This window comes from Vipera ursinii (genome assembly GCF_947247035.1).
Source record: "Vipera ursinii genome assembly, chromosome: 6".
NCBI lineage: Eukaryota > Metazoa > Chordata > Lepidosauria > Squamata > Viperidae > Vipera > Vipera ursinii.
Window position 1 is genome coordinate 85,608,723 of NC_139515.1, and position 24,791 is coordinate 85,633,513.

The following is a 24,791-nucleotide window of genomic DNA, read 5'->3' on the forward strand; positions in this document are numbered from 1 at the left end:
CACCTCCAGATCGTCAGAGGTGGTAACATACAAAGTAAGGAATTACTAGGAGTGGGTGAAATATAGTGCGCCCTTGTGCCCCAGAATTGTTACAGCAGCCACAAAGGCCGTCCTGGCTGAAAAAGCCTGGCTAAGGGGGCTCTGGGGTGCAGTTGCCGCAGGGCCAGCAAGCTGGCAGTGGATAATATATTGCTACGATAATTATAATGAGATACAAATAGATGGTTTCCTGGTATCACTTACACCCAGGAATATTTAATATTCATTTAATACTTAAGGCATAAACAAGGTATGTAAAATTCATGCAGAACATGGTGTCTGGAATTCTCTCTAGCCCTTTAACAGGAAACGTCTGTATATTCCCCTGTGCAATGAACTAGTTATTTTGCATCTGCGTTTTTGTGTGTGTCTGTATTTCTGTTCTTCCTTCTGAAGTCCTGATCAGTGTGTCTGTACATTTTGCCTGTGGTCAGACTCGGCACATATGCATTGCCTCTGTAGGTGGGGATTGTGCTCCACCTCTCGCACTGTGTTTGTGTGTATCGCCCAGTGGAAGATGGGGCAAGTGAGGAAAGCGGTGTTGAGCCTTTCCAAAACAAACTCAGCTTTTCTCTCTGCATTGTGACGTGGCACATAGACTCAAGAGGTCTTGGCCTCCCAAACCAAAGGCAGAATATGAAAGATAAGTAGGTTTTGCTTCCCAAAGCTTCAGTCTGTGACGGTGGTGGGCCGCCAAGAACCTTGTAGGTGGTGGGGCAACCGTGACATCTTAAGAGGCGTCAAATCCCCACCTCCAACTGGATCTACCTTACTGACAGAAGTAAAGGAAAGGTCTTCGAAATTTAATATTTGAAAGAGAAATTTAAAATTGAATTTGTTGCGGTGGAAACTGACTGCCTGGACAAACAAGCTTACCAAAAAAACTGTAACGGCTGGGAAACAGGAAAGGATAGCATAAAGGCGGGATGTAAGATAAATACGTAGGCAAAAATTAACTGGGTCTTAAGAGTGGGAAAGGAAGAAGACAAGCTCTAAAAAACATCTGTAAGAGGAAATGGTTAGCTAGGAAAACTTAACTAAACTGAGAAACAGGAAAGAACCTATTGTTCCAAGGGGCCCAGAACTCAAAACCAACAATTGAATATGTCTAACATTTTATATTATTAATGTACATGTGATATATGATTTAGTATGATTTAGTATGTAGCAGGAAAGAGGTAGGAGGCATGTGGAAAGGACCTCATAGTACCTCAACCAATGGGGAAAGAGGAGGGATGTGGCGGCCGGGACAGGGCTGTATAAAGAAAGGAATATTTTGGGTTGAAACTTTGGAGAGAACCAAGCTTTGATAGCTTCTCTCCCCGCCTATTGCGATAAATGAAACAAAAGGCCTTCGCTGTGTCTTGGCTGGTTTACCAACTTAATTTCTGTCCATAAGGTGGCCCTGCCAGAGAAAATGGCATTTATAGGCCTTACACTTCGCAACTTCTTCTGCATTAATTCAGCTCTTCCACCGAAAGCAGGGGGACAGATAGTGGAGTAGTTCCTCACTAGGAAAGTGTCAGGTGCAAAGAATCAGGACCATGCTGCGGTTCAGAATATTTATTGCTCAAGCCTACACACAAGAATCTAGTCAAACTAAAATTCAACACTAAATTCAGCGGGAATTGAAGAGGGGTTAGGACTTGGATCATTTATGGGAACGTAACAATTCTAGGACAGGAAGGCCTGGAGGAATGTTGTCCATAGGGTCGCGATGGGTCGGACACGACTTCGCAGCTAACAACAACAACAACAACAATTCTAGGCTTCCTTAACTGCACCACCCCCAGCTCTGCCTGCTGCTCTCCTACAGGACAGTGGCTAATGAAGGGCAGAAATTTACTCGTGCGCTATTAAAGATGTCTGCATTTGGATTACTTTGGTGTGGGGGGAAAAACTGGTATGGTCGCAGCCACCATCTTGACCTTGTTGACACCCTCCTCCCCGTGCATGACCCATGTCCAGTTTGGTATCTCTTAACAGGAGCTGTTGAACAGATCGATTTTCTCCTGCCCGTAGAGATCGGCGAGAATTTTCTGCAGTTTCTCCAAGCTCCATTCTTTTACTTCGTTCTCACTGTTCTTTGCAATGGCCGCCCACGACGCCCTCTTCTTCTTGTCCTTCACACAGCATGCTGCGGACCAGATGTGGCTAGGTTTATTGACTCGGTGACCCGAGAGATACTCCTTTCCCGGAACCACCCCCGCAATGACATACATGTCAAGGCAGGCCTGAGCTTCCTTCCTGATTCGGTTTTCGTAGCTCGCCCAGGCATCCTGGTTGAGTTTGCTGAACTGGGGCACGATGTTAGTCAAGCTGGAAGTTGCGGCTCGACTGTCTTCATTGGGTTGGTGGCCCACGGGGTTCAAGTGTCCCTTTTCAACGCTTAAGGAATGGGTGTAATCTTCAGAAACGGCCTGGCTCTTTTTTAGCGTATCGGCAGGAATGTTGGCTTGACGCTCGTCCTCCATGCTCTTGCCTAAAGTGGGATCTGCAAGCTGGAAATCAAAGGGAACAGAGTTAGACTCCTGCATCCAGTTTTGGTCACCATGATGTAAAAAAGATGTTGAGACTCTAGAAAGGGTACAGAGAAGAGCAACAAAGATGATCGGGGGACTCGAGGCTAAAACATATCAGGAACGGCGGCTGGAATTGGGTCTGTCAAGTTTAATGAAGAGAAGGACGAGGGGGGAAAGAATAGCAGTCTCCCAATCTCTCAGGGGCTGCCCCAAAGAAGAGGCAGTCAAACTATCCTCCGAAGCGCCTGAAGGGAGGACAAGAAGCAACGGATGGAAACTAACCAAGGAGAGAAGCAAGCTAGAACTAAGGAGAAACTTCCTGACGGTGAGAACAATTAATCAATGGAACGACTTGCCTCCAGAAATTGTGAGTGCTGGAGTGGAACAACCTGCCTCCAGAAGTGATGAATCATCTAACACTGGAAGTTTTTAAGAAGAGATTGGACAGCCATTTGTCTGAAATGGTATAGGGTTTCCTACCTGAGCTGGGGGTTGGACTAGATGACCTCCAAGGTCCCTTCCAACCTGTTGTTGTTGTTGTTGTTGTTGTTGTTATTGTTATTGTTATTGTTGTTGTTGTTATTATTATTATTATTATTATTATTATTATTATTATTATTAAATATCTCAGGGGCTGCCCCAAAGAAGAGGGAGTCAAGCTATCCTCCGAAACACCTGAAGGCAGGACAAGAAGCAACGGATGGAAACTCATCAAGGAGAGACGCAACCTAGAACTAAGGAGAAACTTCCTGACAGTCAGAACAATTAACCAGTGGAACAACCTGCCTCCAGAAGTGATGAATCCTCTAAACACTGGAAGTTTTTAAGAAGAGACTGGACAGCCATTTGTCTGAAATGGTATAGGATTTCCTGCCTGAGCAGGGGGTTGGACTAGATGACCTCCAAGGTCCCTTCCAACATCATCATCATCATCATCATATTATTATTATTATTATTATTATTATTATTATTATTATTATTATTATTATTATTATTATTATTATTATTATTATTATTATGCAACACCGACCCAGGTTAGAGGATCAACCGAAGAAGGAAGAAGAATCTGGACAATTGTAGAGTTTTAGGCACAAGAGAAATGATAGAAGTGAGGGTGTAGAATCCAAAATCTCTTTCAATGCAAGGATCCAAATTAAAACAATCCAAATAAATCACCTTCCAGTCTTCACTTAAAACACTTCTGACAAAGGGAAGCACGCTAGCATTCTCGGTTGCTGCTACCACTGCAATATGACTTCTATCGAGTGGGAGAAGGAGAAAGAGCTAGATAGACGATTGATCAGACTCTGCCTTCCCATAATGTAAGACCAAATTCTCTGCCTGCTGGCTGGAGAATATTTGTAGCTCGTGGTTGAAATGAGGGGTCCTTGATGCTCTCTTGAGCTTGCGGACGTTGTCTTGCAGACATTCCGTGACCTAAGTAGGCAACATCATCAGAGCACCGATGATGTTATCGAGTTTGGAAAAATGAAATGCCTGTAAGAAGGCCACCAAGTTTAGAGAGCACCAAATAACCCTCGTGCTTGGGGAATTCTGGACATCTCCAGAATCCAGAAATCCACATAGCTTAAAGCTGTGGAGCGTGAGAAATCCTGAGCTCGACGGGTCAATGGTTAGAAACGGACCGCTTGAAGCAGACCATCTCTAGAGCTAGGCGGGTGAAGGGGGAAAAAAATGCCTTTACCTGAGGCTCAATCATCCAACCACGGTACCTGGGGCCGTGTCCGGGCTTGCATTTGTAAGCGGAGTATATGGGGATGCGCTTCTCTCGATCGTACATAGTGGCAAAATGGTAGGCGTTGTTGTAAAACTGGCAAATCCTGGCAGGGTTGCCCGGCGTTAGAGCATCGCCAGGTGGTGACTTATCCAAAAAGAACTCTAGACAATTCTTGAAGTCTTGCACCACTTCGGCTTTTGCAGGCAGGGGGAAGCAGGCAACCATCAAAAGCAGGGACAGCAGCAACATGGCCTGGAAAGAAGATGACCCATCAAAATCCCCACCAGATACTTTTGCCCTCCAACCTGGGCCAAGTATTGATTAAGACCGTTTATGGTTTCGCACAACGGTGAGCAGCAACAACCCGCTTCCTCCACCACTGCCAATGGTGCCGCTACTTTCTTTTCTACTCTCGTTATGTCTTTCCTTGACATTCACATTCACGCTTTCTGCTTGCGGGGAGAAAGAAAAATGCCCAATTTTCTTTCCTGACAGTGAGAACAACTAACCAGTGGAACTGCCCACCTCCAGAAGTCGAGGTTTACAAGAAGAGACTGGACAGCTGTTTGTCTGGAATGGGACAGGGTTTCCTGCCTGAGCAGGGGGTTGGACTAGAAGACCTCCAAGGCCCCTTCCAACTCTGTTTATTCTGTTATTTGCTTTAACATGACAAGAGGAGGAGAACAGGAGGTATGGACTAAGTGTCTTCCAATTCTATCTTACTATGCATGTCATGAAGTGACCTGCAGCTCATCAAAGCTGATGCTTTTAATATAATGTGTTAGTTGAAAAAGGGGCTAACTGATTCCTCTGGATTTGTCGCCCCTATAAATTAACACGGCCTTCCTCGTAGGATGTTATCAACTCCAGAATTCTAGGATACTAAGCAGCAATGTCTGAACCGTGTCATAACAAAATACAAAAATTAAAATTAAAATTTTAATAATTTTAATTTTAATTTTTGTATTTAACTTTTATGTATTGCCCTGTTCACCGCCCTGAGTCTCTTGAGAGAAGGGCGGTATATAAATTAAATTAATAAATAAATAATAAATTAATAAATAACTTAGGAGAAAGATGATAGTATTTGTATGCCTAAGAGAAACTACAAGGAGGATGGTCAGGACCTCTTTCCTATGATCAGATAAGCCAAGAGAGAAACAGTGAGTATACAGGTTGCAGATCAGGAAATAATTGTCCTGCTTGTAAAAATTAGCTCTGCAGCTACCTAGGTTTTGTTTAAATGTAAGGGGAAATTTCCCGAAAGCAAGATCTGCACAACCAAGGACCGGTCAACCGATGAGGTTGTAGGTTCTCCATGTCCACCCAGAGTGGTGGTTGGCCTCCCTTTTGTTGGATTCACTTATGAGAGGCTGGACAATCAGCTTTGATGGAGATCTCTGTCCTGAACAGGAAATTGATGGGTTCAAAGGACTCTGCAATGATATGAAGCAGAACTTCCCTGTATGGTAACTCTTGTAACCCGTATTATTTTTCCTAAATACATAGGTCAAAACTGACACCAGCCAGAGCATAGAACAACTCAAAGGAGTAGTACAAGACTGGAGGACGTGGAGGGACCTGACCCAGAGAATCACCAAGAGTCAGACATGACTGAAAGGATCGTAGCCAAATCCATACATTGCAGCGACCAATGATCTGTTCTCTTGTCAACCTAAGACGTGGCCTAACAGGCTTTGGTTGCCAAAAAGCAGGTGCTAACTCCATGAAGGGGAATAAAAAATGTCCTAATACAAGGAGCATTTAACTGTGGGATCAGTGTCCAGAGAAGTTCTAACTTTAATGTTCAAATGGAGCTGGGTCTCTCATTCATTCTGGATGCCTGAACCGAGTGCCAATTTCCCCATCCTGGCTCTGCAGCCTGCTTCCCATAACGTGCACAATCAGGTCTGTCAAATATCTATTGGTTGCATTCATACAACCTACAAATATTGTTAGTTTTAGCCTTGGTTAGCTTTCTTGTGGCTTAATATATAGAGTTCAAACAGCTTTTTGGTTAGTTTCTGATTCAGGGTATCCTGCGGGGGGGGGGGGGGAAGCAAGCTTATACAAACCCAGATGCTCACCTGCAGAGCTTCTTTCTCTAATAATTTTCTGAACTGCAACCCGGCTTAATTTGCAAGGAAGCTGCGAAATGGGTCTGCCGTCAAGCCAATTAGCTTCCATTGTCCAAAAGAAAATGGTTCAGCTTAAGAATCCATCGGAGTTTGAATGCTTATTATTCAGAAGTACAGGGTGGGTTATGATATGCAGAAGCTATTCCAAACATAACGAAAGACGGCTTGCTAAAGCCTTCTTTTAGGGTGCAAGACTCACCTTTGGCTGTGCAATCCTTGGAGCAGGAGAAGATGAAGGCGACAGTGGCGTGGACAAGTCTGAAGCTTGAGAAGAAAGACCAGGGCTGTGAAAAACCCCTCCACAACTAGGATTTATAAAGGAACAGAAAATTGGCCCCAGGAGCTGAAGCAATAAATGCAAGGATGAGTCTTGCCTCTAAAACATCAGTCCTGATATATATATTTTTAAAAAGAAAGCCCTAGTTTATCTCAGATTTGCAATTCAAGCTGGAGGAGCATCTGTACCAGAATCTCATCTGGATGTGCACATCAGAAAACCTGGGTGTGGCACGTGGAATTAAAAAGGGGAAGATAGTGCCAGCTTGATTGTAATGCGCCTTGTTTTCCATCGATTAGGAAGCTGGAGGCAAGTGAAATTTTTATTTAAGTTGTTGGAGTTGTTTATTGTTTTTTTTTTTAAAAAGAGCTTGCCACATCTGTTTATTTGTAAAAGAGAGTTAAAAAATGTAGATGTGGGAGAAAGTCAAATTGCAAAAGGCTCCGGGGTTTTAGTCTACAAACTTAATTCTGGGCTCATTTCTGGTGCTCACAAAAACTTGTCACTGTTTTTTTTTTCCTGAGATCTTTCTCATCTTTAACAATGGCAGCAGAATCCCTTAGCACTTCCGGCCTGGAGTTAATAGACCATCTGCACCTTAAGGCAAGAGTTGCAAAAAGGTTTAAGTGTGTGTGTGTGTGTGTGTGTGTGTGTGTGTGTGTGTGTGAAGATGGATGGTAATTCCTGCATGCCCCACAACACCTGAGCCCCCCCCTTTTTTTGCAATTTTTGGAGTTGACACATATGAAGGTCAAAATTGGTGCTAAAACATATTTATGATAGCTATTAAAACCTCTTAAGATGCAAGAACTCCAGTCCCCAAACTTGTCTTCCATGGGCTAAGTATGTGTCGTTGTTGAATTTGGTTGGTGTGGATTCATGGGAACACCGTTGGTTCATTTTTAATATCTACCCATCTTTCCTGCAAAGGGGAAGAATTTGAGATTAAAACAGGTAACAGTGGCAAGAAAAAAGTAAAATCCAGTGATTCGCCAATTCCTCAGCTGAGCAGGTTAACCAACATCCTGCAACTTGACTGCACGACTGATAAGCCAGAAATAATATCGATAGATTCGTCACACACTCATTATGTAAGACTATTAAAAAGGAATGTCCAAATGCTAACCTTACAATTGTGGGTCTCTGAAACTCTACAAACCAAATGGATTTAATCTTGCATGCCACTGGGTGGTTTTTTTAATGGGATGGCGGCAGCATCCCCCATTTTCCTCGTTGTTGTTCGTTGCCCCAAAATCTTGTGAGACCAAAATGCAAGGAGACGCTGTAGGTATCTTGCTCATGAGATACTCTCTCTAAGAATTTATTGATTGTCTTGTTAATCAAATTTACATTGCGGCCCATCTAAGTAAATCAGCCAATATAAATTCAATAAAATATATATTTTTTTAAAAAAAGTCTCGGTGATAAACAGCAAAAAAAATGCAAAACTTCTAACCCTGGCCAACGGAAGGATAAAAAGGACTCGTGGGGAGGGATCTCCAGTCCCCTGGGTGCCCCAGGCCTAGCAGCAATTCCAATCTTGAGGGCCTTATGGAAAATCCAAGGGAGGGCCAATCTAAATTCAAGGGGGTAAATGCTCCACAAGGTGGGCATCAGACATAGACCCCCCTAATGCAGGGCTTTTCAACCTTTTCACCCATTGTACCACTTTTAGTATATGGCAATATCCAAGTACTACCAGTCGCCTAGCAAGGTGTCAAAAACTTGAGGAACGCCCCCCCCCCTGAAAAAAAGGAAAAAAGTGATGAAGTACAGGTAGTCCTCGACTTACAACAGTTTGCTTAGTGACTGTTTAAAGTTACAATGGCACTGAAAAAAGTGCCCCCCAAGCCACAGCCGAGCAAGACGCCTGCCTGCTCGCCCAGCGGCGCTCTTCCTCCTGTCCGAGGTTTTTATTGTTGTGAGCATTTCTGTTGAGGATTGGCAGCGAGGATGGGGTGGGGTGGGGGGTGCTTGGTTTTTATTCCCCCCCCCCAATCTGCTGGGTGGTTGCAGCAGGTTTTGGTCACTTCACATGACCTCGTGACACTGTGACCGTCATAAATATGAATCAGTTGCCAAGCATCTGAATGTAAATCACAAGACCCTGGAGATGCTGCAACATTCCAGCTGATTGGCGCTTCTTCTGGGCTCAGAAGAAGCACCAGGATCAGCGCCGAGCTCCAGCTGGAGCCTGGCACTGATCCTGGTGCTTCCGCTGAGCCCTGACAGCCCCGAAGAAGCACTGATCAGCTGGAAAGCGGCACTGATCATGATGCTTCCGCTGAGCCCTGACAGCCCTGCAGCTCCAGCCGTCTCTCACTCAGGCTTGTGCGATGCTGCCACCGGTTCAGCTCATTCCTCTCCCCCGCTACCACTTTCCTAAGATGGTCACGTACCACCTGCCAGGTGCCAATGTACCCCAGGGGGTACCTGTGCCACTGGTTGAAAAGCCATGCCCTAACGGAAAGCACCCACCAGGCTGCCTTCTCTGCCAGGTCTTGCCACTGGGGAGAGGCAACTATGCTCATTTGGTGTTGGCAACGTTACACCATCTGCTTTAATCTAGAAATGATTAACTCAAGTGACTTCCACCCATTTACAAGAAAGGTTTTGTTGTTGTTGTTAAGTCGTGTCCGTCCCATCGCGACCCTATGGACAATGTTCCTCCAGGCCTTCCTGTCCTCCACCATCTTCTGGAGTCCCTTTAAGCTCACGCCTCCTGCTTCAGTGACTCCATCTAGCCACCTCCTTCTCTGTCGTCCCCTTCTTCTCTTGCCCTCAACCTTTCCCAGCATGAGGCTCCTCTCCAGTGAGTCCTTCCTTCTCATTAGGTGGCCAAAGGATTTGAGTTTCCACTTCAGGATCTGGCCTTCTAAAGAGCAGTCAGGGTTGATCTCCTCTAGGACTGACCGGTTTGATCGCCTTGCAGTCTGAGGGACTCGCAGGAGTCTTCTCCAGCATCGTAGTTCAAAGGCCTCAATTCTTTGGCGCTCAGCCTTTCTTATGGTCCAGCTTTCACTGCAATACGTTGCAACTGGGAAGACCATGGCCTTGACTATACGCACTTTTGTTGACAGGGTGATGTCTCTGTTTTTTAGTGTGCTGTCTAGATTTGCCATTGCTTTCCTCCCCAGGAACAAGCATGTATTCAGGGTTTTTTTTGGGGGGGGGGTTGATGTCTCTTAAGATATCATTGCTTCACCACCTACAAGACTCTCAGTTGCCAACCATGGTCGTTGACCAAAGCCAAAGCCTTGAAAGCAGAAATGAATTTATTTTTCATATCCTGCCTTTGGTTTGGGAGTTCAAGACATCCAGCTTTTTCCTCTTCCTCATAATCCCTGTGAAATAGGCTCTCAAGAGAGAGACCCACTGACCCAAAGCCAAGCTGAAGGTAAGCCCAAAGCAACCCTGGTGCGGTCCAGACGACTCCCTCCACCACCACCGGGGCTCTCGACCGATGGGGAGGGGTTGGCCAAAGCCCCTCAGGGGTTTTCTGTGGTTGAGGGGGCATCACAACTGGGTTGTCTAAATCTTTGCCACAACACACACCATCTCTTGCGTCTTAACCTTCCTTTTTCCCAAAAGGGCATCAAGGGAAGACACCTCTGATTTGACACCCAAAGATGGAATGAGTCAGGACAGTGGGGAAATTCATTCCAGGTGTTGTTTTTTCGTTGTTCTTCTTGTCAGAATTTACAGTTCATCAATGAGACTTAAAAAGTGTGGGAACAAGAGGAAGTTAACAACACTTGCACCCGAAACAATACTTGAATAGTCCTTTGGGCTATTGACGACAACCGTATTTTCAGTAACTGCTATTTACGTAGCTTTTAATCTTCTGCTATTAAGTCCAGTCTGGCTCTTTTGAACATAGCCTGTTCTGCCAATCCTCAAAGTAATCAAGATTTGAGTCTCTCTGCGTCCATTACAAAAGCCTATCTCAGTGATATTTTACTTTCTCTCTCTCTCATAGGGCCCTTTCAGAGTTAAGATAAGGAGGATAAGAATGGACCGGGATAGGCAAATGCATTCGTTTAGAGTAGAATATCCCCAGGCAGCAAGTCATTTAATTCAAAGTAGGCTTCTTCATTTGGGGGGGGGGGGGCAAATGTTAATAGATGCTCTTTTGGGGCAAGGCTCCAGGCAACGTTCTGATTTTCTTTTGTGATATATTCCCTAAACAGGGCGCTGAATTGAATCCCCTGGTTTTGCCGAAATGAGCTTGAGTTACTTGCCCAACTGCTAAGGACAATTTTTAAAAATTGTGCTTTAAAGTCAAAGGATCCTAGAACTATAGAGTTGGACGGGGCTTCGAAGATCATCCTGCGCACCTCCCTGTATTTGGATCTCCCTTCTGCTGGATAGCCAACCTCTTGTTTGAAGAAACCATTCCACACAGGAACCTCACATTTCATCCCGCAAACCCCCCCCCCCCACACACACACACAATTATTTCCAGTGAAAATAACCTGGGCATGTTTTAAAAGCCATTTCCGTGGGTGGTCACCAAGCCTTCCATGGCAGCGGACTACATGGCGTTAACTGCATTGTCTTGAAACATCTTGCGTTGAGCTTCTGAAGATGACCCAGGTTCGAATTTTGTGAGAGTAGGAACTCTCAGGCCTTCTTCTCTTGGGCTGCTCGTCCTTTCCTTGAGTACCCTGGGGTGGATGTGACTTGTGGTTTTTATATTTCAAAAACTTGCCCAGTTCTTAAAAGTCTTTAAGATATCTGACTATATTTCCATGCCATTCACGATGCGATCTGCTCGGTCTCTCTTCCCTCTTCATCAGAGGCCATTGATTACGCTCACTTGGATAGGGCGAGTCTGCTTCTGCTTGTTGCCATCTTTTGCTCTTTTTATTACTGCATTGAATTCAGAATAGAGTAACAGGGCTGGAAGGGACCTTGGAAGTCTTCTAGTCCAGCCCCCTGCTCAACCAGGAGAACCTATGCTATCTCAGACAAATGACTGTCCAGACTTTTCCTAAAAGCCTCTAGTGACGGAGCGCCCACAACATCTGGAGGCAAGCTGCTCCACTGGTTATTTGTCGTCACTGTTAGGAAGTTTCTCCTTGATTCCAGGTTGCTTCTCTCCTTGACTGGTTTCCATCCATTGTTTCTTGTCCTGCCCTCTGGTGCTTTGGAAAATAAGTTGAACCCCTCTCCTTTGTGGCAGCCCCTCAAATACTGGAATCCTGCTATAATGTTGCCCGTTTCTTCTTTTCTTTAGACTGGCCAAACCCCTCTCTCTCTCTCTCTCTCTCTCTCTCCCTCCCTCTCTCTCTCTCTCTCTCTCTCTCTCCCTCCCTCTCTCTCTCTCTCCCTCTCTCTCTCTCTCTCTCTCTCTTTGTGTGTGTTTTACTTGTTAACTGTCCAGATCCAGAGTTGCTGGGAACTTAATAGTCAAATTCCAGATAATGTCACGAACAAATATTCATCATGTTTGCTTATGTCCAATAACTGCAATTCAAACTAAGGACATGCTTAAAACCACTTGCATCTCCAGCAGATCACAAAGATGCCAACATGTTGACATAGGCACAATGATATTTTCAATATAGTGTGTATCATAGGAAAACAGACATTTTAAAGGGCACAAATGCTACAAACGCTTGTCTTTAAAATGATCGAAAAATGGCACATTCCTGCTCAATTTCATTGAATTACGCTTGGAAAGCCAGTGCCAGTTAAATTGGATTAAAATCGACATGATACCTAAATGAAATTTTGCATAGATGCGTAATTTTTCCTACCACTATGTCAAAAAAAACACCCTGTACACACTGGACAAATGTCAATGGAGATTCTCAGTCATCCAGGTCATGACTGTCATGAACTGAACAAGCTTCTTGGACGAGGAGTAAAACATTTTTTGGGGGGGGGGAAACCCACCTTAGGCGTAAGACGCTGATCTAGTTTATATGGCACTCAGCCAGCGTGGCGATTCAGTCACTGTGATTTGCAGGCCACAGTTCATGTACCAAGTTTAGTTAGGGTTAATCTTAGATGATGATGACAATGACTTTCACCTTAATGTGTTGTGCAAACTGCCGCTTTGTTCAGTGTACTATTTGGATTCAGAGAACGGGTCAGGCTCAGTAGAGCTAAATATGTTGTGCGAATGTACAAAGTATGAATCTGCACGTATAAGCCAGGAAACTGTGGCATTTTCAGCAAGCCACGGTGTCACAAGGACACCACGAAGTCTATCTTTTAAGCAGGCAAAGGCAGGATTCACAACTGAGTGCGTGTCCACAATCAGGCTTACCTATAGCCTCTGGCTCCACCTTGTGCCCAGAGGCTGTAATTACTACCTAAAGTCATGACAACGCATTTTGTGCACAGTATATATATTTGGGTCCTCTTTGGTGCCCATCTAAAATCTTTCTTATGGATGAAAAAGAAACTAAGGAAATACGTAGAAACAGGAGCAAGAGGATTTGCTTTGCCTGCGGGAAATACGTCTTGACCGTCGCGTCGTTATCTTCAGAGGAAAGCTCTGAATCTAGAATCCATTTGAAAGGGTCATCTAAGTCAGTGGCCCGAATCAACACCCACTTTCCAATCCTGTTCTGCTTGGAGGCTGGGAGGGAATGAGGCCAAGCCCCCCCCCCTGCCGCCTTTTTTGTTTCCAAAGAACGGGCCACCCCACTTTCCCTGCCGCTTCTGCGCACACGGCAATTCTTGCTGAGGACCTGGGAGGCTTGTTCACTGCTTACTCTGCAGGGTAACTGAACGAGGCCAGGATCTGCGACATCTTTTTCACAAGGGAGCTGCAGATCCCCGTAAGGTGGCCTAAGGTGGGCTTCGTGGTACCTTCTGGCCCTCCAGAAATTCCACACAGAGACACAGACACACACACACACCACTTCACTTTCTTAGGGTCTTGCGGAAGAACAGGGTAGAACAACAGCTAATGACCCTCTTTTACCGGTCTACTATAGAAAGCGTCCTCTCGTATGGTATTGTGGTTTGGTATGCTGGTCTGACAGCCGTGGACAGGAAAGCATTACAGAGGGTGGTGAGCACAGCACAAGACATTGTGGGCTGTTCCCTGACACCACTGGATGACCTCGCCAGGGCTCGTTGCCTTGGAAGAGTGAAGAAGATTCTCAGGGATGACTCACACCCTGGACAGTATCTCTTTACTCTCCTACCATCTGGTAGGAGATATAGGAATATAGCCAGCCGTACCAACAGGCTGAAAAATAGCTTTTATCCGTGGGCTGTTAGGCTTTTAAATGGGACATAATCTTATGCAGAATTGACTTGGGAGGCCGGTGTGTGGTGTAGTTGGCTCACATGGTGTGGTGGGATGGAGGGTTTGTTGTCACTGTGTGTTGGGGGGGAGAGAGCACGGGGGGAGGCTCAGCTAATCTCAATGTACACATGTTGTACTTTGACAATAAAGGTTTATTATTATTATTATTATTATTATTATTATTATTATTATTATTATTATTATTATTATTATTATTATTATTATTATTATTATTATTATTATTCAAAGAAAACAGGATGGAAAGCCAATGTGGGCTGCTTTGTTCTTTTTGTTTCCCAAAATGGCTCTGGTTTTACTAGAGGGGGGGGAACAGGGGGAGGACATCCCCTTTTCCTCCCAATTGAAAGCTTTTGATCAGCTTGTTCTGTTCTCAAACAGCGTAGAAGCGGTTGGCCATTGCTTTCTTCCTGGATGATTTTTTCCAATTTTTTTAGCTCACCCTACCGCTCTGGAGTTTCCTAGTGGTCCCCCATCCAAATAATAATCCTACGAAGATTAACCCAGCAAAGTCTGCCAAGGGCTGGCCCCCAGGGCTGTAGACATAGAGGTAAAAAAAATTCCCCAAAACTGGTGCCATCTAGTCTCAACAAGGGGGCATCCTGCAAATGTTAACCCTGTTATTCACACACACACACACACACACACACACACACACACTAGAATAGCTGTGTCAGGTGGGGATCACTGGAGCTTTAATGCAACTCGTCTGAAAAGCAACTAATTAGAAAAGGCTTGGATTACATCATTCCACAATAGGCTGCTCTGGTCTTCTCTAATCCCCTTCCAGTTCCTGCCCTTAGTATGAGAAAGGTAGCCTTACCAACGTCCATGAAACATAATAATGCGCAACTGAACTTTTTCTGGTGTGTGCCTTTGGCAAGAGACATCTCAGTGAAGTGACCATGAGGTAAACTGTACCGGTGGCCAGTTGTGCGCGTTGTGGAGTGCGGCTCCTGTTTTATTGGAAGAGACCGTCTGAAATTTAGCTGGAGAGAGTCCACAGTCCATTTCTCTCCCCTGCTCGGCAGCATCCAAGAAATCCATGGAACGGTCTAGGGCTCCCCTGCCTGAGCAGGGGGTTGGACTAGAAGACCTCCAAGGTCCCTTCCAGCACTGTTGTTCGGTTTAAGTCATTGCTCCTCGTCCTCTTCGTCCTCATCCCAGGAACGGACGTGTTCCTGGGATGAGACCAAGAGTGCGCTTTCTCCCTCTCTCTGCGTGCGTGCGTGCGTGCGTGCAAGAGAGAAAATCTCCCGTTTGTGGTGATCCTGCTGGGAAATGAGGCCTCCGTTGCAACTGGCTTCACAACCGTCTGGCGCCGTGTCTCGTGTCGCTCCAACGGGAAGACCCCCAACGTGGCCTAGTGGCGGCTTCCCTTCTCCCGTAATCCCAGAGGCTGGCTGAAGGGAAGAGAAACGTTTTGGCCTGAGCTTCCCCTTCCCGATCTTCCCATCCACACCGGTTCTCCGCCTGGGTCCAAGCAGGGCGACATTCCCCAATCACTATAACCGATTTCAAATGGTGCTAGAAAGAAGAGTAGACTCCGAACACCAGAAGAAATCAGTTATCCTTTAAAGGGGTCACTGGAATCCGGGAAGGTCAAGACCGGCCACAATCACACCACATCTACTGGGCATCTTTGAAAGTTTTTTGGTCGAGCCACCATTTGTAGAGCCCAGTTAAGAAACGGGCTATTAAGTATGTCGATAGGAGAAACTCCATTCTTGCTCGGTATTTCAGCCGTTGGCATTATATGCCGTTATGCCTCGAAGTTGCCGTCTTTCTCCAATTGCGGGGGGGGGGGGGTCTTCCAGATACACTGGAATACAGATCCTACAAATTTGCCAGCCAGCTGCACCAACACAACTGGAGCATCAAATCCTAAATATCTGCTAATTTAATTTAAAAGGTAGCAAGCAATCTGGCACAGAAACCATTGTGGAAAAGAGGTTTTCTGCTGAGTCAGCTTATTATACAACCAGCTCTGAACACCCCTGAATATCTCCTACTAACAATCTGTCATTGACATTCTCATAGTATGCATGCGCAGCGCACGCACGCACACACACACACACACACAGTTCCAAGGCCCAGTATCTTCCTGACTTGCCTAAGAAGCCAAGTATATTTCCGCAAGGGAGAGATTTGTCTCAATTGTCTAAGTAACCTGGCTTCTTTGTTATCTCACTTTTCCTGCTGAGGCTGTTATGTGAAAAGAGGCAATAAATCCACGGAAATGAGGTGGGTCAGCGGAAGATGTTATTGGAAGCCTATCGGAAGCAACACATGGACTCCGAGACTGGTCAATGCGCAGCCATTCTTGCCCCAAAAACACTGATTTCAAATGGTGCTAGACATTGTGTACTTAAATCTAAACCACCATATGAAACCAGATTCCTGAAGAAGCTCCAGACAAGGCCTCCCTGTAAGATAAGGCGTGTTACAAGGCAGATGTTTATTCATATATGCTGGCTATTTGCTTCTTCTTTTTTTCATTTCAATGAAGCTGAGATGGTAAAAGACCCTTCGAGGGAAAGCCGTCTTCCTTTTTCCTCCTGGCCCATCTTCTCGAAACAGCCAAAACATAGCGCTGAGCCTGCTGTCGGAAACATTTCACCGCTCTCAGGGTGAAAGAAACTGCAAGAGCAAAGACACATGGATGAAAAAGCTGTCAACCTCGCCTATTTTCCCACACTCAACAACCTGTCTTAAGCCCGCATAAATTCCCGAGCGTGTAAAGGAGCCCTTGTGGATTTGACTCTGCCGGTCGTTGCTGACTATAGGGGGCAGTGCTCACCTCCATCGCTGTCTGAAGATGTTTCCACGGTCATGTCCGCCAGCACGGCTATATTTATTTATTTATTTAGATTTATATACCGCCCTTTCCCAAAGGACTCAGGGCCAAAGGCCCACGGAATGCTGTTTGACCTTCCCACTTGAAGTGGTACCTGTTTTATCTACTCGCATTCGCGTGCTTTCGAACGTGCTAGGTGGGCAGGAGCTGGAGCGAGGGACGGGAGCTCACCCCATCTCACAGGGCTTCGGGTCTCAAACCCTGGGCTACCAGCTTTCAAGCCCACAAGCCCAGCATCTTTAACCGCTGAGCCACTGCACCAACATGTTTGCCTATCTTGGTGTATTCTAACCCCAAAGTGTGTAGCTCGAGGTTCCAGGGATTGTAGGAGCACTCTGAAAGCCTGAAATGGAGCTGCCAAACAAACAAACGGTGAGCATGTCTACCAAAGCAAACGTGGATCTCCCTCGGCTCCATCTTTCTCCCTTACCTCTCTGTTGTGCGAAAAGGCACTGCCGACAGCCAGTCAGGCTGACGAGTGAGCGGCCCAGATCACATGAGAAGGGGAGGGTCTGCCCCAGGCCAGGAGGCACCGTGGGCTTTGCCGATGCTGGTTTCCCTCGAGTTCCTCTTCCAGATGACCAGCAAAAAAAAAAAAAAAGAATTGAAAATAAGGTCTTCTTCCCGTTTGTAGAAACAAAACATGGGCTTTCCTGCTGGATCCTCTTGCTTGTCGTAGTGGCCAACTGGTTCGGAGATGGAGACCATCCTGACGGTATTTCCTCGGCAAAACTGACCATCTTGAAACCAGAGTGTGCGTGTGTGAGGTGAGCATCAAGAGCAAGTGTTTACATCGACCCCCTGATGTAAAAAAAAAAAGTAAAGCTCTTTTGTGTTGTCCTCAACTCCTGGTGACTTCTCCACACGGTTTCCTTTGCAACAGCATGGAATTGGCACCGACTACTTCCGGGATGTAAGTCTGAGACTCAGGGCCAAAGGGTGTCTTCAATTGCCGAAGAGCAACATGGAAGATTTTCTGCTCTGCATTCTGTAATCAAAAGGTTCTTTCTTGACCAAGGCCAAAAGGCTTTATTTGAGCTTTGAAGTATCTAAATCTGATATCCACCTAATAATAGTGAATGTTGCAGCACTGATTTTTTGGGGGGGTTGGGTGTGTGTGTGGGGGGGATTAATCCTTTCCCAGATGCTGCCTTTCCCTCCATCTCTTATCTTGAAATATTCTTTTTTCATTTCTTCTCTTGCAACCTGCAAAGAATAATAATAATATTTTTTTTTAAAAAAACACTCAGGTTCTGTTTTACAGCGGAACACTTCTTTCTTCTCCCTTCTGTGGAGAAGGATGTTTCTTTTGACTAAAAAAATTCTAAAGAAAAACCACCCCATAACGTCAGTTAATGGACATCAACGGCAAAGCAGGCAACCTGAAAAATGTTAACTCTGAAATTAACACAAATGACACCAACTGGCGAATTCGTCAAGAAATGTCTTACGGGAGGTAACGTTTCTTTGTGAAATGTTTTAAAAAAATATCAAGATCACTCTTCCCTTGCCCTACTCTTTCCCCGATTGGTACATATTAAAAAAAAATGTGGTTTTCAAATTTCAGAGCAATTTTTTTTTCCTTCTTGATCTTGTATCTGGGCTGGACTCAGAATGAAGTTGCAGACAGGAAATCTGATGTAAAAAAAACCTTAAAAGTTCTTTTTTAATGAAATATTTACAGACTAGCTCTCTTCCAACTTTCAATCATATTGCCCATTACCCCGTTGGTGTGGATCTTTCACTGCTTCCCTACAACAATCTTCACTAATCTAGGTCTCCTGCTGTGTATCATATATTCAAATGTAATTCAGATTTATAAAGGTCAGCATGGATGCAGGACGACGTACAATTAAAATCAATACAATGGCTAAAAATAAAATACAAAATAAACATCCCCTAGGAGCTAGGTGTAAGTGAGGGAACATACCATAACCGAGGGAGGTTCTGCATCAAATTGACAGAACAACAGTCTATTCCAGAACATGGAGGGGGGAAACACACCCTACATTTTTAAAGATTGTCTAAAGTTTTGCAGGTCTGGAGAGATTCAAACATCTGGACAGATATTATTCTGAAGGTCATCGTGATTGTGCGCATCCTCCTCTGTTTCTCCATTTAGACATCAACTGTATAGCACAGAGATGGAAGGAGTTGCAGGCTCTCTAGTCCAACTCCAGAAATTCAAAGTATCCACAGTGGCTTTCTCGGTTCTGCTTGAAAAAGCCTCTGAATGAAAAGGAGGAGAAAATCTTGTTCCCCTACCAAGGATGCCTCCACTATCTGTCACCTTTTAATCTAGCTAAACCCTTTTTTATTTATTTATTTACCTTTCACTAAGCTCCTGAATCACAAGACAGCAACAGATTTAACACCAAATCACGTCCCTCATCTCTCTCTGTTTCTCATCCTCTTGATTTCTCAGAGTATAATTTAAATTATGTTCCAGCAGGGGGCAGCAGTTATCCAAATTTGGCTTAATTTGAGATTATCCAATCTCAGAGGCCTGGAGGAACGTTGTCCATGGGGTCACGATGGGTCGGACACGACTTCGCAGCCAACAACAAAAAATCTCAAAGCATTGCCAGTAATTGTCTTGCAATCTGAAGGGAAACATTTCCGAGGGGGTAAAAAAACAACAACCTCAATTTGCCTTTTAAAAAGCACCTTTGGGACAAGGGTGAACAGACGGGACGATTGAGAATTCCCACAGAAATTGTGAGTCGCTGGATCTGAATGACGTCTGCAGGGGAAGAATCATCCAGAGTGGCCCTGGGTAGGCAACCTTGGCTTGTTTTATGACTGGTGGACTTCAACTCCCAGAATTCCTGAGCCAGCCACGCTGAGGGGAAAGGGAGAGGTTTCCAAGCTGAGCCATACTGGCTCAGGAATTCTGGGAGTTGAAGTCCACGAGTCATGAGGAGGGCAAAGTTTCCCCATGCTGGCTCAGGAATTCTGGGAGTTGAAGTCCACAAGTCATAAAAGAGCCAAGGTTGCCTACCCCTGGTTTAGGCCTAGGCCTAGGCCGCTTTATGACTTGTGGACTTCAACTCCCAGAATTCCTGAGCCAGCCATGCTGAGGGGAAAGGGAGAGGTTTCCAAGCTGAGCCATGCTGGCTCAGGAATTCTGGGAGTTGAAGTCCAGGAGTCATGAGGAGGCCAAAGTTTCCCCATGCTGGCTCAGGAATTCTGGGAGTTGAAGTCCACAAGTCATAAAGTGGCCTTGGCCTAAACCAGGGCTAGGCTACCTTGGCTCTTTTATGACTCGTGGATTTCAACTCCCAGAATTCTTGATCCAGTCACGCTGAGGGGAAAGGGAGAGGTTTCCAAGCTGAGCCATGCTGGCTGAGGAATTCTGGGAGTTGAAGTCCACGAGTCATAAAAGAGCCAAGGTTGCAGACATGACAGGACTGTAGATGGGACTGTTCTCCATCAAGTCACCAGGAATCAAGCTTGTGTCTTCTTGGCCTCTGGATTCACCTTTCTCAGCCGTTCGGTCCACACGATACCTAACTGGGCCACGGAAGATCCGCAGGATGTGATCTGCACAAGGCATGGAGCTTGATTGAATTTTGACTTTGTGCTTCAGCATACTGTGCAAAAAAGAATCTTTTCACTAGCAACCGCAGAGAAGAGGATTGCCACTGCCTTCTTCTTTTCAAATCCCCAAACCCCCTGGGGGTTCTGGGACTGTTGGGTGGCCTCCATATGTCATCTGGGGGCGAGACAGTTTGGTCTAGTGGTGAAGGGTTGGAAACTGGGAGATTGTAGGTTCTAGTCCCACCTTAGTCATGAAAGCTGCCCAGGTGACTTTGGGCCAGTCCCTCTCTCTGAGCCCAACTCACCTCACAGGGTTGTTGTGGGGAAAAGAGGAGGAGGGTGGGTTGAATACGTTTGGCCCCTTAAGTTATTATTTATTAATATTAGAGGGGGGAAAAGGCTCATATATTGGAAACCAAAACCCCACCTCACCTTTGTAACAATCACCTTTTGGTTCAAGCCATCCTGCTGAGGAGAGATACACCTGAAATTAAAAAGCTGCTTTGTTATTATTCAAAATACGCCAGCAAAAAAAATAAAAATCCTCCGCAATCATTGCTTGTCATTCCACAACTTAAGAGCAAAGAAAATGTGGGGACTTTGAAAAAAGAGAGAATTAAAGCTTTCTCTCGCCCCCAACACTGGTTGTTCCCCCAAAGAAACATTCCTTTTGGCGTGTTAGAATTGAATTGAATTTGAATTGAAATTGATTAAATTGATATGCCGCCCTTCTCCCTAAGGACTCAGGGCGGCTCACGACAATAAAAAGTTAAAAAAAAAATTAAAAAAGAATTAAACAATAAATAAACAATAAAGCTCCCCCCTGAGCTTCGGATGGCCCAAGATCTCCAGTCCTTTTGCCGCGGCTTCAAAACACTCCTTTTCCACCTGGCTGACCTGGACTGACAGGGATTTTAATTATGTTTACAATTTTAACACTAATCTTTAATTTATTTCAATTTTTAATTTTAATTTACTGTACAGAGACCTTTAATTTTTGTTGTTGTTAGCCGCCCTGAGTCCCTCGGGAGATAGGGCGGGATATAAGTCCAATAAATAAATAAATAAATAAATAAATAAATAAATAAATAAATAAATAAATAAATAAATAAATATTAACCCAATAAAACCAAATTTAAAACTATAGTCAGTCCAGGCCCGATTGTTGGAACATCCATGTCTTCAAGAAACCTCTGAAGTTTTAACAATAAAAACCAACGACCCAGAGCGATGTTTTTTCAACCTTGGCAACTTTCAGAGGTGTGGGCTTCAACTCCCAGAATTCCTCAGCCAGCATTCTGGGAGCTGAAGCCCACAAATCCTAAGGATGCCAAGGTTGAGAAACACTGAAACCAGGCTTGTCTTGGTTATCATTTCCCTGTGCATATCTTAAAGCAGAAGCACCAAGTAAGGTTAAAATTGGAGGAGCCTTGATTTGGGCAGCAGCACTAAGCAATGGGTGGGGCCCTGTGTCCTCCTTGCCCTTCCCTTCTCTAGAATTCCATAACCGACTGTGCGAGGGGAAAATGCAGATTGCAGAACCATTTTCTTGGGACAGGAATCGTGGCTCAAAGCTTGGGTTAAACTGAAACACAACACCCCCCAAAAAAAACCCTTTCTGCAACCCAGTTCTCAGTTTGCACGTCTCCTTGGCTGGTATATAAGTTCAATAAATAAATAAATACTGAGCCTTGGTGGAGCAGTGGGCTAATGCCTCCTTAAGTAACACCAGCTGCCTGCAATTAGTGCAGGTTCGAGTCCCACCAGGCTCAAGGTTGACTCAGCCTTCCATCCTTCCCAGGTAGGTAAAATGAGGACCCAGATTGTTGGGGGCAATTAAGCTGACTTTGTAATAATGCTGCTTGGTGTGTGTGTGAAAGCCCTAATAAGCAGGCATATACATAGAATGAAGGCTACTGCTAAGCTCGTAAGCCGCCCTGAGTCTTCAGAGAAGGGCGGGATATAAATGGAATTAAAATAAAATAAATAAATAAATAAATAAAATAAATAGTATTCCCGGTAAATCTCAACCATGGTTGGGACAGCAATGGCTAAAATACATTGAAAGGTGGAACCCGGATCTTTTTTCACAAAATGACCGAAGGGAAGAATTTCTACCTAACTCTCACGAGCCCTTAATTTATTCCGAAAGCAAACGAATAGCCACTCTGAAACTGGGGGGGGGGGGTAAGGAGTGCCTATTCATTGATCTCAGTTTGTTGAAGTTTCCTCACTTGGGTTCGAGAAGGGTGGTTATTTTGAATGACAAATGATGACAACCAGCGGGGAGATTTCGACAAAGTCTCCTCATCTCTCCATTCCAGAAAACCATCCCAAATGGATCCTCTCATTTGGCACCCTTTGAGTGGCAAAGCCCATGGCCTTCTCATTTAAAGTGCCTTTTATTTTTAAAAACGCATGCAAAGGATGATCCTATATAGTCTTAACACAGGGGTTGTCCAACCTTGGCCACTTTTAAGACTTGTGGACTTCAACTCCCAGAATTCCCCAGCCGGCGTGAGGTCAAAATGCTTTATTCATCTGTTGTTGTTTTTTTATGACTTTTACGATTAAGACAATTCCACGTAGAAAGCGAACCTTGAGAAATGTTGAGACTTTGGAAAGAGTGCGGAGAAGAGCAACGAAGATCATTAGAGGGCTGGAAGATAAAATGTATGAGGAACACTTGCAGGAATTGGGTATGTCTCATCTAATGAGAGAGACTCGGACAGCCATGATAGAAGTCTTCTAATATTTGAGGGACTCCCACAAAGATTGGGGGGGGTGTCCAACTATTTTCCAAAGCACCAAAAGGCAGGACAAGAAACAATGGATGAAACTAACCAAGGAGAGAAGCAACCTAGAGCTAAGGAGAAAATTCCTGGTTGTTAGAACAATCCACCAATGGAAGAGCTTGCCTCCAGAAGTTGTGGGGGCTTCATCACTGGAGACTTTCAAAAAAAATGACTGGGCAACCATTTCCCTGGAACGGTATAGGGCAGGGGTAGGCAATCTCGGCTCTTTTATGACTCGTGGACTTCAACTCCCAGAATTCCTGAGTCAGCTATGCTGACTCAGGAATTCTGGGAGTTGAAGTCCACGAGTCATAAAAGAGCCGAGGTTGCCTACCCCTGGTATAGGGTCTTCTCCTTCAGCAGGAGGTTGGACTGGAAGACCTCCAAGGTCCCATCCAGCACTGTTATTCTATGTTCTATTATTCTATGTTCTGAATTAGGGCTGCAGGTAGAGAGAGGACATGCAGCTCCCCACAGCAGAATTATTTCAACTTCCAGTCGTAATCTGAAACAATCCCTGCAACGTGGCCAACTCAAAACAACCGAACTGGATCCAACAAATGCTCTGTCCGGCTTTTTACTTTCACTCACCCCAAATGCCCATCGTGAAACGGGAAGAGGGAGTCACGACTGGGCGTCCCCCCGCCCGACAAGTTCTAGAGAAGTTGACTTGTTTTGGAGTGTCACCCTGTTTAAAAAAAAGAAAAAGAAAAATTGTGAAACTTTTTGGAGTTTGAACAAAGGAATGACAGAAAACAGGCCTTTGGCCCTTTCTCAGAAAACAGCCCTGTACATACCGTACAAAGCTAGTAACTTCTGGAATTTGGTTTGATTTCCGTCATCTCATTTAATGAATCAGAGTCACGTTAGCGGCTCTTTCCTTAACCTCCCTTTTTTTTTTTTTTTTGCAAGCCTTCTGATGAATTGGCATAAAATAAAATTAAAAAAAAAGTGGGGAGGGAACGGAATTCTGGGAAAAGCATTTCTGGATTTTATTTTTTTTATGCATTTGTTCTGGGACTTGGGCAGGAAACTGCTGAAAGAAGTAAGCATTCTGCTAGCAATCCTAATGCAGACATTTCAAATAAGGGAGCAAACCTGAAGGAGCTTGTCGGGAGAGGCTAAGAACCGTGCAGCAGTTAAAATCCAGAATCAGTTCAGGAAGGAAGGAATCAAGACCAAAGAAATAAAAACCTACAAATATAACCAATGCCAGGAACCAAAAGAATATTTTAAGTTTGCCCACTGGGACGTTTGAAGGTTTTTCCTCCTTCCCTTAAACGGCAAAGGACCATGCTATAAATAAACAGTGTGCAAACTTATGGAAATTTCTATATTTCTCCGGTAAATTCAGTGGTAATTTATTCTCAGGTTTTGGTGCCTAGTAAGGACTTCTGCTTGGCCATCTGCTACAAAGAGTTAGTTACAAGCAAGTGCCAAAGTCCTTTGACATCTTTGCTCTTAAATTATGCAAGTCTGCATAAAATGCATAGGTTAAAAGGCGCTGCGTGGAGAATGCGTACAACTATGTGTTTCCACCACTAACGGCCGTGCACGTTTATTATCAAACTTTAGATCCCAATGCAAATACACGTCA

The 24,791-nt window shown here is 44.8% G+C and overlaps 1 protein-coding gene and 1 long non-coding RNA gene across 2 annotated transcripts in view; both read right to left on the reverse strand.

The window, feature by feature from the left end:
* Positions 1–1,599: 1,599 nt before the first annotated feature.
* On the reverse strand, positions 1,600–6,850 carry LOC310641892 (endonuclease domain-containing 1 protein-like). The gene is made up of 3 exons (XM_083365209.1): positions 6,637–6,850; positions 4,267–4,551; positions 1,600–2,540 (listed from the first exon to the last, which is right to left on the reverse strand). Exons 2-3 carry the CDS (start codon positions 4,546–4,548, stop codon positions 2,019–2,021), a joined length of 804 nt encoding a protein of 267 aa, XP_083221335.1. The 5' UTR covers positions 4,549–4,551; positions 6,637–6,850; the 3' UTR covers positions 1,600–2,018.
* Positions 6,851–14,004: 7,154 nt separating this feature from the next.
* The window catches only part of LOC310642464, a 127,257-nt gene continuing 116,470 nt past the window's right edge, over positions 14,005–24,791 (reverse strand). Inside the window, exons 6-9 of the long non-coding RNA XR_014492909.1 lie at positions 23,786–23,882; positions 20,832–20,883; positions 17,290–18,065; positions 14,005–16,642 (exon numbers count right to left, since the gene is read on the reverse strand). This is a non-coding gene — a long non-coding RNA (uncharacterized lncRNA). The remainder of the gene's footprint in view (positions 16,643–17,289; positions 18,066–20,831; positions 20,884–23,785; positions 23,883–24,791) is intronic.